Source organism: Tyto alba, unplaced genomic scaffold (assembly GCF_018691265.1).
Source record: "Tyto alba isolate M040663 unplaced genomic scaffold, T.alba_DEE_v4.0 Super-Scaffold_1, whole genome shotgun sequence".
Classification (NCBI taxonomy): domain Eukaryota; kingdom Metazoa; phylum Chordata; class Aves; order Strigiformes; family Tytonidae; genus Tyto; species Tyto alba.
Genome location: NW_024881261.1, coordinates 9,641,626 through 9,657,129, shown reverse-complemented (window position 1 = coordinate 9,657,129; position 15,504 = coordinate 9,641,626). Strand labels below are relative to the sequence as shown.

At 39.8% G+C, this 15,504-nt stretch overlaps 1 protein-coding gene across 14 annotated transcripts in view; it reads right to left on the bottom strand.

The window, feature by feature from the left end:
- ABLIM1 (actin binding LIM protein 1) overlaps positions 1-15,504 on the bottom strand; it is a 221,297-nt gene that overhangs the window by 42,148 nt on the left and 163,645 nt on the right. For 7 of the 14 annotated variants that reach the window (XM_032988642.2, XM_032988643.2, XM_032988647.2 and 4 more), the window contains exons 7-9: positions 14,419-14,506; positions 9,759-9,817; positions 527-604 (exon numbers count right to left, since the gene is read on the bottom strand). In XM_032988642.2, coding sequence (XP_032844533.1) covers positions 527-604; positions 9,759-9,817; positions 14,419-14,506 — 225 coding nt within the window. Of the gene's footprint in view, positions 1-526; positions 605-4,793; positions 4,842-7,243; positions 7,307-9,758; positions 9,818-14,418; positions 14,507-15,504 lie in introns of all 14 variants that reach the window. The other 7 variants (XM_042787562.1, XM_032988650.2, XM_042787553.1 and 4 more) reach the window with 3 other exon arrangements.

Here is a 15,504-nt window from a genome sequence, read left to right as displayed (position 1 = left end):
ACAGCGTATCAATAGCTTGGCATTTGCAGCACTGTTGGTTTAGTAAAGGAAGGATGCTTAATATAGCTTTTGTTCTTAAATAAAAAAGACCTTTCTTTCCACAAGCAAAGCATCTGACTACTGGAACGGAATGTGTTACATCAGCCAGGCTTCTTTTAGCGTAGCTGACCTGTCTCTCCACATCCTGCAACTGCAGACAGATCTCTCAAGAGCTGCACACTGAGGTGCACAGATCTCCTTATATAACCCCTAATGAACTCAAATGACCTGTCTGCCTTCTGTCCCTCTTCACATCATCAAGTGTCTTCAAGAGATTTACTGTATCTTTCTAGGAGAAATGTGACCTAGAAAAGGCCTACCCTGCTCTTGAAATTCTGTAGTTATAAAAACTACATGGCAAGAGTTTTAACAATTTCACTGTTAGAATAAAGACGCTGGCATCAGTATAAAAACAACTTATTTCAGCATGGAGTATTTCATGTGTAAGCAAGGGATCAGCAGCTTATTCATCAGAAGGAATACTTACATAGATAGTGTGGCCTGGAGAGCCAGGTATACTGGAACCTGGTCTGGAATAAATGCTTTCTGATGATGTTCTCGTAGGCTGAAAAATAAAAAGTAGCTTTTCAGAGAAACCTGAAGCGACTAACATTGATAACTTTGGTTTTGAGTGAAGTAATCTGCATACATCTTGAAATTAACTGAATTTAAGAAAAAATGTCAACACAAATGGAAGCATTCTGGCAAATTTCACAATCTTGTGAGGGAAGTGGGCTTTTTTTTTTTTTTTTTTTTTTGTAGGGGAAGGAGTGCTGTGAGAGGGGAAAGACATTTTCAAAATCATACAATGTAAAAAGACTGACAACAATAATGAACAAAAACAAACACCTGTCAGAGACACTGCAAGGAGCCATACAAAGTACAGTCCAGGATAGTCCTGCTGGTCATTTTATCAAAACGTTAGTTCACAAACAGCTAGAGGTATCAGCAGTCCAGCAGACAAAACTGTTGAGAGGAGCACAGCACACATGTTATCACTTCCCAGATGTTCAACCACTGGATTTCCATTATGAATACAGAACTGAATTAAGTCCTTCTAAGCAGAGGGACCAGAAATCCTTGGCTTGGAGCTGTTCCCTACATCTGCAGTACAATCTAGATGCAACATGAGAGCTCAACTGTTGATTGAAATTTCACAAATCCCCGTACTGCAAAAGCCGTGATGTTTAATGACAACGTCCTGCAAACTGAAATTCATGAGAACAGTCACACTCCTATGGACCGAGTGCTGTTACACACTTAGGAGATTTTCCAATACTTCATCAGGACTAAACAGACACTGATTCCAGGGGAAAGTTTTGTGAGAGGAGACAAAATAACGGATCACTGAGATGTGGAGATCCTGATAAGTTGGATGAATTTGAAAAACTGCTAGTTGATCAAACGTGATCCAGGGTATTGTGGCAATTACTCCTAAACTTGGTACGCAGCAGACACACAAAGGTAGTTAATGATACCCCACTCACAACTGAGAAATCATGAACAATTTGTGCTTCCTAACTGACTGCAAAGAATCAAATCCTATCTCAAAGCAATGCATCAGCAGATGACTCTGATGACACTAGTGCAGCGGGATACTTCAAAGTCACTGAAAATTAAATCTGGGTAAATAGTTCTTACCTTGTCAGCTTGTGACATTGAACTAAGGGACCTTCAGGAACACACTGAAGAGAAATAAGGCTTGACAGCCTGGCTTGCTGAATTTTCTTAGGAAATATCTGAAGTGAACACAACAAGGCTGCTGGACCTTATCCTTCAGCATACATTTCCTGAAAGGATCCTTCAACAGACCTCAGAGTCTTTCTACCTTTTTTTTCAGAGCCAGGAAAGCTATTGGAAACATCCACACAAAAAAATGCTGTAGTTGTGGATCACAGAGCAGGCTTTCTCTGACTTCATTTGTGGAAATGAAATCACCACATTCAGGGAGGGTCAGAGGAATAAAAGGCTTTGAACATGTTCCACCAAAAAACGTGAGGATTCAGATCAAACAGAGAGCAGATGTGACCATGGACCGACACAGTCACAAATCCTCTCCAGAGCATATCTGAGAACACTTTCTCAGCCGGACCTTTATGTGTTTCTTTCCTTTTCTCTCTGTGGCTGCAAATTCCTACATCCGAAAAGGGAATGGAAATGTCTCAGCCACCCTCAAGCTCCTCCCATGATGCAGTCAAAGCAAAAAAAAACAACAACAACCACTTGTTTCATGGAAATGTTACAAGAATTAAGCTGGAAAATCTGTCTGGTGTTGAGAAACACTTTATTCCCCCTTCCATTCTGCCATTTCACACCACTATCTGTTTGAGTGGAGACAGATGTAACACGTAACTGCAGTTGCTATGGAAAACAATTGTTTTCATTACAACATAGGGAAGTAGTTGAGGTACTGTTAGGGGTGTCTCTGTTACCTTTGGCTTTTGGCACATATACTTTAAGAGTTTTGTCTGTTCAGTTTTCCTAGTGGTAGGAAAACAAGCGTTAGAGGCAGTTATGGCTTCTTCCCACCTGGCAGGCCCTCTGGGTTGCTCTTCACTTTGGATCTTTTATAATCATTTCATAAAACAAGAAATTCTCAGCCCTTGGTCCCTCTTCTTAGTCTCATCCCTTAATGTCACTGCTAAAAGCCTTTCCAGCAAAGGAAAACTCACTTATATTTATCACTTCAGTGATAAGAAGATAATTTCAGCCACATACCGCTAACAACTTTTTTAGGTATTCTTAACACTGGAGTACAGAAGCAGTTGTCAGATTGACTGTCAAGCTATAGCACCTATTCTTCATTTCCCCACTATGTTTCTGCTCCAAGTTCCTCATTACCATCTCATTAACACAGCCATGAGCCAGATATGACACCTTTCAAAACCAGTTTCCTATTTTCTGTAATTCTTCCTATGTGCTTCAATTTTACCTTCCATCTATTGCAAAGCTCCTCATTCCCTGGGCAGGATGCCATCCTGCCAGCCACTGCATAAGCACACAACGTTCTCTCCTGAGGAGCTTAATCCAAGCACACCTGGAACTCTGTGGCTCCTCTATTCGTCCCCAGTCCTGTATCTTGCTTAAGTTTATGACATGCCCCTAAACACAGTGCATGAAAAAGAGGACGTCTACATCCACTCTCACCTTTCCTGCCTCACTTTGCCCTATTTCTTGTTTTGAATTACAAAGGCTGTTTCCATACCAGATGGCTATTTCCTACTCTGCTGCTCCCACATGGTCTGGAATCCTTCATAGCTTTGCATTTTCCCCTAAAGACAATTGCATCACACTTAAAAACATTTGTGCTGCTTGCCTTAACAAATATACACTAACGATTCCTTGATATAAGCTGTTCCTCTGGCATACTTTTAGTTGCTATGGTTGGCTCCTCACCTAACTGGCTCCTGATTGAAAATCTGTGACAGGTATGGCTTTTATTAGATTGCACATTACATCTTCATTAGCAGTTGAGAATCCTTGACCCTGTGTACCACTGTTGTGACTTTATATCTTAAACAGGTGGCAAGAGACACACTGGAGGTCAAGTTCTCTATTGATGTAATTGCAATGGGGTGTAAATTCCACCCCAGAGGAGAGCTGATCAGAGCACAGGTGAAACAGGAATATCCCTGATCTAACCTTTAACCCTCAGAGAGCTATCATGTGAGCATCTCTTGCATACAGTATTGGAAGAAGACAGGTAAAGAACTACACGAAACATCCTTTAATATAAATGCATTAATTTAGAGGTATTTCCTTCCCTCACAACAGTCTTGTGACACTTGTTCTACACTTCCAGCAACAAAACAAGTTAAGCTGCCTTACTTCTACAAACAGATCTGGAACACTTTTTATATGATTGTTGTTCTTGAAGGATTCAAATTGAGCTTTCCATAATGCCACCTTTGTGCAGAAAAATTAAAAGCAAATTTCTATGAAGAAGTGCAACTAATCTTTTTTTTCTTTTTCTGTGGTGCATGGCCTTTCTCCACATTTTCTGACAGTAAAAGTCATCTGTTGTTTTAGTTTCCTCTTCCACCCAAATGGATGTAACAGTAGCAAATACATCAATATGGGATGTCTGTTCCAGATACAGGAAGTCTATGAAGTATATGAAAAAGTCAATAGAAATTCAGTCAACAGAAATTCATGCATGTCATTGAAGGAGCCAAAGGAAAGAACCAGATTACAAAGCATCTAAAGTATCTGCAAGACTTCTGAGTCTTTCCCGCTCTATCACAGACTTCTTATTTTTATGTTTCTGTTCTTTATTCCATGCATTTGTCTTCAATGCGAAAGTTCTTTACCAACTTCATTTGCAGATTGGCAGAGGTGACACCAACTGTCATGCTCATCCCATTAGGTTCACTGTGAATTTCAACGCTCAGTTATCATATCACCCATGCATATGCCCCAAACTGATTAACTTGTTATTTTAATATTACATTGCAAAGCTTAAGATGTTCATCTGCATTTACCTCCATCTGTCATGTTATCATGCATGGCACATCATCTAAATAAATAACTTCTTAAAAAAAAAAAAATCTACACTAGAGCCATTCACATCATCCAGATGCTGCTGCAATGTGGTGGTGCAATGTGCTCTGGCTTTCTCAGGTACAGATGTTCAGAATCATGCTCTATAAAAACCTACAAGTGCAGGCAACCAGATCAAAACTGATCCCAAGAACATCTGGCCAAACGGATGCACTATTGTTTAACAAAGGCATCGTCAGCATTGTTTACAGTACCTGCCTTAGTTTTTTGATAGAGTTCATTATGCAAGGCGGTGATAATAGCTGCAGAAGAATGAATATGTTTTCACTTAATAACATTAACACTATAGATTAAGCAAATTCTCTAAAACTCAGAAGCTACTTTAAGTTAAGCACATTTATAAACAAACTAATAGAAGATTAGGATGTAGTTTATTCTACTACACAGACACAATTTTGCAATAGGAAGGGATTTGGCTTCCTCAGTACAACACCTGCTACTCTGACTACCTGCTTCATCAACTGCAAGGTTTTACAGTTATTTAGGACTTTGAATCAGGTTTCATTAAACACAGGCTTTCTACGGATTTCAGTAATTTTCAGTGGCTGTGTACAAGATCAATAAAGCACCTCAGTGCTACAGCATTCATTGTGCCTGTCTGCTAGTTTATCTGTACCCTCCTTATTAGAGTGTTTCCCTCATATGCATGCATTCATTATTTCTCTGCCTAAAATATCTACACTGTGTATGCATCAAGACAAAACTAGTAAACACGTTTAGTTCAAACTCAGACACACATATTAATAGGTTACAACTAATTTTTCTTTCCTTTCTAGACATAAAGCTAGAGAGAATGAATTTTCAGTACATAATCATTGAAGGCACATTGCTGACAAACATTTGCAAGACTACTCACGCAAAAATAGCCTTCACCAAGAGTAAGTTAAGTGGAAAGTACAAGAAAATAAAGTGAGAAATCCAGAACATACGGAATTCAACAGCTTCTCAGATAATTCACAGTATTTTACCCTATAATTTTCAACCTACGATTTCCATGTAGATTCAAGCCTTTGCCACACCTTTGTAGCAACAGCAATGGTATGTTTGTGTCTACACTGCAGAAGAACACTTGAAGCCAAAATCTGCCTTTGTATCATCAGCACATAAATCTAAACAGAATTTAATGCTGACCAAATTTACACAAGAGGATATTCATCTGACCCTAAGATATTTGTATCCTACACAGTCTACAAAGCAATGTAGACTACCAGATGGTCTTTGTAGGTCACTTCCAACCCAAACTATTCTATGATTCTGTGAAAGAGAACAAACCTTTAATTTGACATGGGCTGCTCCTATTTTGTCTTGCATATTTTTCTAACACATTGAATAGGATTTTTTTTTTTTTTTAATCTTAAGGCTCCTGGATTTCAGTACTGGAAACTCAGACTCATGCAAACTGAATGCAAAACGCCACTACACTAGCCTCAAAGATGAGTGAAATGGTCCCACAGTTTGCTGTTTTCAGACTCCAACATTCGATTCCATAAAGCCTGGGACTGCAGAAACATTGCCCTCCTTAGGAGCACTGGTAACATATCTTTATAGCTGTATTTTCTTGATACATATTTCTGTAGCTAATAGAGAATGTGGCACTCAATACTAGCTAATGCACTGCAATATCCTATGGTAACTGACAAAAGTACTGTGCAGGACAAAGGGCACAGGGCTTGCATTAATTCCCACAGCATTGGATTCAATGATATAACTCTATCCTGCAGACTGCATCTATCAGAAATATCCTGCCTGGCTGATAATATGACTACATCTACTTTTCAATAAGAGATGTGAAGGTAGCATGAGCAGACACAATGGAAATCCAGTGGCACGTACTCTATTAGTCCATCTGCCCACCACTAGCCTGTGGTAAGTCCCTACCAGCACTTTCTTACTTCGTTATCAGGTGAAAGCTACCTCAGGTGTGCCTGCAGGCACTACAGCCACATGTCCCCTCACAACAGACACAACTAATAAATAAGCACTGCTGTGAAGGAGAAGAAATGGAAGTGGCTAGTGCTTGTAGGTGCAAAGCAAACTCAAGGAAATCTGAAAGTGGAAAGGTAGTCCAGAATCAAGAGGACAGGGAGGACCTCCCAACTCAGGCGTGGATGTGCCCCAGATTAGTGAGCTACAAATACTCTCGGGCAGCACACAGAACACGTCCAAACCTGGAATTTTGTAAATATTTTCTCAACTGAAGTATTCATGTGTATTTGCCAATACATATAAAAAAGGAACTGATTTAACCGATGGCATTTTTTTTTCTAAAAAGCATGAGCTTTTTAGCCATCCCATTAAAGTCAGATGCTATATGCCATTTTAATTTGCTTCATATTTGCAGTCTAATTTTTTGTTTTGGAAGAAAAACTTTATGTAACAATGGAATAACGATACTACAGCCCCCCAAAAGCTCATCTGATCTAAAAAAAGTTAATTTTAAGCATTTCATTAAGCAAAATAAAAAATACGAGAATTAACAACACTGCACCACATGATGCAAAGTACAGAGTCAGTGCTCATGGTGGCAAGTGATAGCAGGAAAGCTGTGTGGCAGAAGTAGTAGCAAGCGCAGCAAATGACAATCATGAAGAATCTTCTCAGTAAAGAAGACCATTATCAACACTATGAAAACACAACAGCAAACCTCTGCAGAGCGTGGCCTGCGCAGAACCAGACTCTTTGGATAAAAGAACTCAGATGAGGAATGCTGTCATGAAACACAAAAGGAAAAAATGAGTGAAAAGGAGAGCAGTTTCCCCAGCTCAGTGGTTAAGCTCTTTTTTCAATCAAGTTACTAATATCTACATGCTAGATAACACTCTGTGTATTATAATATCTGTGTTACTTACTGATTCCTGCAGAATCACAAATAGCCAGACAGTTGTAAAAAAACCCCCCTAAGCAATGTATATTTTTTAATATATGTATGGTTGCTTTATTTTCTGCTTATTTTGGCTTTGTAATCCTCCACAAATACATAGTGGGTAGAAGATCTAAAGCAACCATTGTTTTTATGAACTCCCTGTCAGATCCTGACCAGCTAGACTGCTGATTACTTTATATCACAATTCAGTTACTGAGAGAAAACAGAACTTGTTGAAAACTTCTGAAGTAACTTCAATAATAAAAGGGCTTTTTGTTGTGTTTTGCTCTACAGGGAAAGGAAACCCAGCAGAGGAAATAGGCCATGTCACTGGCTTTTTGCAGAACCACCAGAAAATCTAGGCCTGACCCTGAAAATGGCTATGTCAAACATCTGTCATCTCACAAATCAGATTCCAATTCTCACATTAGGTCTAATTGTATGTTGACAGTCAATTAAAGTACAGTTCATAATTTAGGGGTGAAACATTCAAATAGCACATAGTTCCCCCAGTTTCATTTGTTTCTGTACCTACCTGTTTGCCACTGTGTTGAGTCAGCAGAATGAGATGTGTGTCAAAGTCAAAGTGAACTGAAGCTGATTTTAAAATAAGGTGTTTGACTTCTTGCACCAGCATAGATAGAGACTAGCTATGATATACAGATGAAGCTAAAAATTCTCCGTCTCTCCAGCTAGCTTCAGTACAGGGCATTTGTCAATGCCTTTTAAAGACATATTAAACCTCTGCCTAGAAGCTTTCATCCAGGAACAAGGTGACCCTGGATAGCTGAGACACAACATTTCTCAGGTTTTCCCTTAATATGCATTCTTTCGCTTCACTTCATTTTCCTGCAAGAACTCACTTAGGCAAAGTCTTGCAGGTGGATGAATCAATTTACTTCAGTCACTTCAATTAAAATTAGCTGAGGGGGACAAAGACTGACATGCTTGAATGTGTGATGGAAAAAGGAAAATATTTGAAGAGGACTTTGGCCACTTCCATGGGGAATGGAAATAAGACAACTGATTTATAAGGTCAGCTGGAAAAAGTTCATAAGGGCTGCAGTGTAGTCAGGAGTGCTTTGGTAAGACTCTTGGGTCCAAGTGAAAGGGAGGTATTGTAGCCCAACCATTCACTACAAAGCACAAATATTCTGACGCTTAAGTGGGGCCAGAACACTGTCTTACATTCAAACTGTTAAATGAGGAAGAAAATCCAGTCTGGCATAATTTTCCAGTTTCTTATGGAAAGTCAGGACAGAACAACGTGCAAATGCTGGATGGTACCTACAGTGATGTTTGGCTGTGCTAGATCACATGCCCATCTAGGGCCAATTATACTTCTATACTATCTGTACAGCCCACACTAATATGAACTCCGCTCAAAAAAATTTATCTGTACATTACCTATGATCATAGTAAATTCTCTGCAGGGGATGTTTTACAGACCAGTTCATCTGAATAAAATCTAAAATCTAATAAATTCTCCCCATGAATAAGCCACACAGAGAACACAATCTACAGAATATCCTAGGTATCTCAATGTCAGTACCTCTTAGTTTCCTTGTCTGAAAGACATTTTATTCATGTGCACTCTCTAATATTCATATCCAGAAAAATTAGAAAAGTTCAAAGGACCAACTGAGACATTAAAAAGAATAAATTGTCCAGAAGATGAATTAGTGAATATGGGCTTAGAATTGCCTGGTGCATGCAAAAAGCCAGGCTCCAGCATTTATCAGTGCAGCATTATTGCCATCAAAGATTTGATCCAGGAAGCTTGTCTGGATATGCTGAGATGACTCCAAGGGTAACTGCAGCTCTTTTTGGCATTCAAATTAGGATCACTTTAGGCTGAGGTTTATTTGGATGGCAAAGGAAGAATTCATATTGTCTAAATGCTGTAAAATAACCACACAGAACAGGGGATAACTAAAGAGCAACTATATTTTAGTATTTTTGTGTATCTGTATATTGTAGCATTTGCCCTGTTCACATTTTCTCCTTAAGAGTCTCTCTCACAATAACTGAGATATGAGATGAAGTGTCTTAGAGACTGCCATGTCTGTATGTCAGTAAATGACACTATCTTTAAGGCAGTGCACCAAGACAGGTATACGAATGTGGTGAGCCTAAAAATCAGAGCAATACCTCTGAAGTGCCTCCAACTGATTATTCTGCCAGAGTGGTGACAGCTATGCAAAAAAAACATGGAAAAAGTCACTCTTTTAAAAACAACATTCAGTTATTGCTTGCACAAAATATCGTGTGTGTCATTGCCACAAATTCAGCTTACCCGTAGCTTATCTTCAGTTTTAGTGGATTGCTTACAGTCGGGATGCCAGACAGTGGAACCTGAAGGAGGAAAAAAAAAAAAAAATCTTTATTCAGTGCAAAGCAGAAAACTTCCAGTCACAAGTCAGTTATTAAAGAAAATCCCTTCACTGCATCAGATGGTGAATCTGTATGAACTATGCAAGTAATTCATGTTCAATTCTAGCTCAGGAGAACACAAGTGAAACAAAAAAAAATATTCAAATCCTTGGCTCATCTACAGCAGCCTCTTCCTGAGGCTGTCAAAGCACTTTGCAAACATTCTTAATTAAAACTCAAACAGCCTCAAGCAGCAAGGGAGTCAGCAAGCACCAGCTGCAGGAACTGTAAGGCAGAGGGTTCCTCCGAGCAGGATGGAGCAAAAGAGCTGGGCCATGGTTACCTGATCTGTTCTCCCCTTATGTACTGCACCACGTGTAAAAAAGAAGTTCTGATTATAAATTCCTTCATGCTGGGAAAATCTTATGACTTCCTCAAGCAACAGGTGTAATATTCAGTTACTGTGAAGTATTACTCAGATCACCTCTTTCCTGCAATTATGCAAAATGCAACAGGAAAAGCAAAATTAGAAAACTCACAATGCAGCACAATCAGGGCAGTATCTCACCCACTGCACTAAGCTAGAGAGTCCTGTATGACACAGGTGGTACAAAGCAGCATGTGGAAGAGCCTCTCCCTAGATCACAGAGTACCACACTTGGCGTTGGCACACACATCATTTCTACCCCTTGCTCTGCAAGGTCTTGGCCAGCATGTGTTGCACTGGCATTTCCACATGGCCTATTCCAGCTACACATTGTACTAAAAAAGGCAAGGTCTCTGCTCTTTGTGTCCCAAAACAGAGGATTCTCTCTTACGCTGTAAAAATGGAACTATCTGGCTGTCCCCAAGGGCTGAGCAGTGTCAGGGGCAAGGGGAACTTCCACCTCATTTCAGTTCTCCCTTGGAACAGTGTGTAAACAGTGGTCACTGCTGGGAAGCTGCTGGCAGGTATTGGCCAAGCTAAAATGGAGCAGAAGCCAATGATTTTTTTTTTTTTTTTTTTTTTTTTTAATCACTGACTGCAGCTGCAGTCAAATTCAAACTTAATTCCAGTCACTACAAAGCCAATAAAGAGCCATGTCTTCCTGCAGGGGGGAACGTCACCTCTTCACTCTGCTCCACAAAACCATACAGAGCAAAGTCCAGGTCTCCTGCTGGTGACTATTAGTTCAAGTGCAGTCAGAGGAAACCCCACCCTCAGAGCCCAGGAAAGGTATGGGTCAGGGACCCTGGAAATTTTGTTGTAACGAGCCCTTATATGGCTTGGTACAGAAGTAAAGACCAGCAGGAATTATTTCCCTTCCCAGCAGCACGCAGTATAATCATCATCAGGAGACTGGAGAGGACGCTGTGACTGTGGATCAAGGGTCTGAGATGTTTGGCTTTGAGTCTAAGCCGAGGAAGAAGAAACTGTGCATTTGGCAGGGGGAAATGATCAGACAACAGGGAGAAGTGTACCAACAGCCTTCTCTGTAAACAAACTGCAGTCTCAGAGCCAGGGCCCCACAGGCACTGTGAGATCAGGAGAGAAGCATGCCCTGTGCATTTGCTTAGCAGGTCAGACAGATCCATCACTGAGGAGGAAGTGAGTTCACGTTACAAGGCTGATCAACTCAGACTCAGAAGGTTTAGGTTAAATTCTCAAGTTCAGCTGTGAGCTTCCTGTATGACTGAGAAAAAATCTCTCTGTTTCTCTGTACGTCAGTTTCTTTTCTATTAAACTATCCCCACCATCAAAGAAAGAGCTGTCACTGCATTTTTGGGCAGTATTTAGCACACACTGGCACAATTTTAGGGACCCCTCCAGAGAACGCTGCAGCTGCTGGAAGTGAACAAGAAATGCAAGAAAGGCTGGATGTCATTTTCATGGCAAAACTTAGCTAATGGTTGTGAGTTTTCCTTCACAAAATTGTAAGAGGTTTGAATTATGTGAAAGTTAAAAACCCAAATCAGATAGAGCAGGCTTAAGAAGTGAAGTGTAAATATTTTTCATCATCTTGAACTCTGAGCCACCTATAACTTCTAGATTTTATTCATCTAAACATGTCAATCTATCTTGAAATGCTTGGAATGGTGCAAATTCTCAAGCTGCATCACCCTTTTTCCTACCAGAAACAGCTCACCAAATTGTGGTTATTCCCATTCTTAACATAAGTTTTCTTGCTCGCTTGGCAGACACCAACCAACATGTTCACTTATTCAGCTTTTTACCTTGCACATAGCATTGTTTCGACATACAGCTCTCCAAAAATCAGTAACTCAGGCTGTTGTTTACACATTGAATGAGGCTGAAAGCCTATGTGAGAATCAAGTGAAGCATCTCTCTAAGTGCTGAGCAACATCCTAGCTCAGCAGAAGCCTTCTGGGGCAGTCCATATAGTAATATATTACTAGGAAATCAATGGGAAATAGAACGTTTCTGATGCTGCTTCTTTTTCATTTTCCTGTGTTGGAGCAGAGCAAAGCCAGAGTGCTTTTGCTAGCATTATTCAAACCATCCTTAACATAGAAAGCCCCAGAACAGACAGCTGATTTTTTCATGTTCTCCTTTTGCGGACTTCCCACATATTTCTAATACAAGTAGCTACCACAAACCTGCCAGGCTTCTCTATTATACATAGCAATATCAACACAGTGCTTTCACATCCTATGGAGAGGACAACTAGAAGTGAGATGGAAGCTGCCTATTTTCATATATTTTATCAATAATGTGATTTTGGTTCTAGCTTTAGTGCTGTGGTGTTGTATTTCTGTTTCAGAGAAATGCCTGAAATGTTGTTATTCTGCACCCTCGAGTAAATTACTTGGATGGAGTCAGGATATGCATTTCAGCTAAGAGCTTTGCACAGGAAAGGCTTTTAGGTCCCTTACACTTACAAGAATGCTGAATTCAGCAAGGAAAGCTCTGGCAGGACAGCCTGGAACACACTCAGCAATAACATTATTTAGTCAGAAAACAGCTTGCGAACAATAAAGCAATGCAGCTTGAGCTGCTCCTCCTCTGAGACAAAGTGAGCATGAAGAACATTAATTCACAACCACAGAAAGGGAGATACAGCCAAGAAGAGAATGATGGCAGATCAGGGAGCCAGGTGTCTCTCTTCCCCTCTTTCATATCACCTGAACTCAGCCAGGACAAAAATCTAGCCTTGTTTACGTAGAAGCAATACCTTCTGTCTTCTTTGGATCTGTAGAAATTTACACCATAGCCTGCCCAGCCAACATGAACTCCCACTCTCTGCTAGAATGGTGCAAAAGGCATCAGTTGCAAACAACTGTTACTAACAACAGCAAAGGATGAACTGATGCTCACCTTGAACTCTGTCTGTACTTTATCGTACCATGATGAGAGGCAACTAAGAAGGTTATCAGTTGACAGATGTTATAACTGTTGCTTTCAAATTGGTCCTTCCAATTTGCCAGCAGAAAGCAGTACTTCCTACCCAGACATCTTTCAGCCTCGCCTTGTTATTGCAATGCAGAACTGTTATACAACTTGATACCCAGTTCTGTGCATTGCTGGAATAAGATGACTAAGGTGTAAGATCACTGAGAGATGAGAGACGGACTGCAAGGGAGGACAAACTATAAAATAACAAAAGTTAGCTTCAGAGCATTTCCTTAACAATATTATCTTAATTTTGGAATTCCTCCAGAAGGAATCTCTCCTCATGATTTCAAGAGGTGGTTGCCACCACACTTTCATAATTTCTTTCCTGTTCTTCTACAGTCCCTTCAGAAATACCAAGCAAGTTTTCTAACTCAAGTACAACATAAAAAAATGCCAACGTGTATCTGCCTTTTTCACTTTGATTTTTGGCTTGTATAAATGTGTATTATACATCTTCCTACCAACATTAATTAATACTATAGCAAGTAATAGAAGTAACTTTTTTATGTGAAAAGCTCATGAAAAAAAAATGTACTTGGCAATACATGGGAGTATGAGACTGTTATCAAGAAAGAGGAAATGAAAATGAACAAACAAGAAAGAATCGACTGTAGAAAGACATAAAACTAAATGGGAATAAAAAGAGAGATGTGACCAGAGAAGAGGGAAATGGGCAAGGCAAGCAAATATAACTAAGAACCAGAGAAGACACTCTGTCAATGTGCATGAGGAATGAGATCTACATGATTAAACACGAGCTCACTGCAGCTTCTGGAAGTTCTTACACTGCCTTTTACACTTTGGAGTGTGGTCCAGGAGAGCACAGAAACTGATTAGCAAAATTCAGGGGAAATCCTCTCACTTTGTCTGGTATCTCATACACAAGTTTGATTGCTAAGCTATCTGTGAGATGTCAAATTCAGAGGCAGCCTAATAATCTTCATTTTTGCTACACAAGTTTTGAAAACAGTCTGCCTCAGCTAGCATGTGGAGTCACTGCAATGCCACTTACAGCCACCTGCTAGAACGAAAGGGTTTCAAGTGAAAAAGTATGAGAACACTACTGAAGACAGGACAGCTATAGTCCTCCTTGCCCACAATACATGGGGATGGTTTATAAACTCCTGAGGTCTGGGACATAAAAATTACAAAGTCTGATTTTCTTGTTTCGGAATGGAGACATCCTTACCTTGCAGATACATTTCTTCTCCTTCCGTGAACATTTGGTTGCATCTGCTGCATCGTGCACAGCTTGGATGATAATGCTTGTCACCTGCCTAAACAAAAATAAAAAAGGAAATAAGGGATCAATGCATTGCATTGCTTTGTGAGCACTCATTATTTGCTGACAGACAACTGCCATTTTTCTTCTGGTTTACCTGCTATGACACAAATTTGCCCTCATGATGTGACAATAGTGATGAGAATGTAAAATCTGCCGTACTGCTTCAGTCCAGAGGTCTATCTAGTCCAGTATCCTGTCCTCACACCTTCCCATTCAAGTAATCAGTGGTACAAAGATTTCCTGGTGAGAGGCTATGTCCAAACCTATCTGTTCTCCATGATTTGCTCAACACCTTTTTAAATCTCCATCTATGTAACAGTCCAAGGCAATTAATGTCACACTGTAGTTAGATATTTGTGTAAACCTGCTGCCTCTTCATTTTGTCAAACAACATGTATTTTCTCAACTGCTCCATTTTTACAGATTAATTTAGACAATGAACAACAGTTTTCAACCTGTCATTTCACTCCTTGGACTTCTTCCTGACACTGATGATAGGGGCATTAATATAGAGAGCTTTCTAGAGCCACTCCTGGGACCATTAACTTCATTCACAATGCCTGACTTCAGAAGCTACACTAAAACAGACAACTTGAACTGAATTTGAACTAGTGATGTAAAGATGCCAAATACTCTAGATCCTGTTACCCAAATCTAAATCCACTGAGCCATTCATTCTCTTAAAATACACTGATACCCATAATAAACAAAGCTGACAGGATTTCAGGCCTATAAGGACAGGAAAAATCAAGGCACAGATATTAATGTAATTTCTTCTCCTTGGGAGAACAAAGCAACCAATGTATTAACTTTCTTGCATCAGAAACAGCATGCAATGTCCACATCAGGCTTTTTTAATTAAAAAATAATTAATCCTAGAAAACAACCCTTAATAGTGATGAGTAGTGAATTCTGAAAGTCTTTAAAATTGTAGCTGGCTTTCCGAACAAGTTAATCTCAAATCCTTTAAAAAAAATATTCCCTATCCAC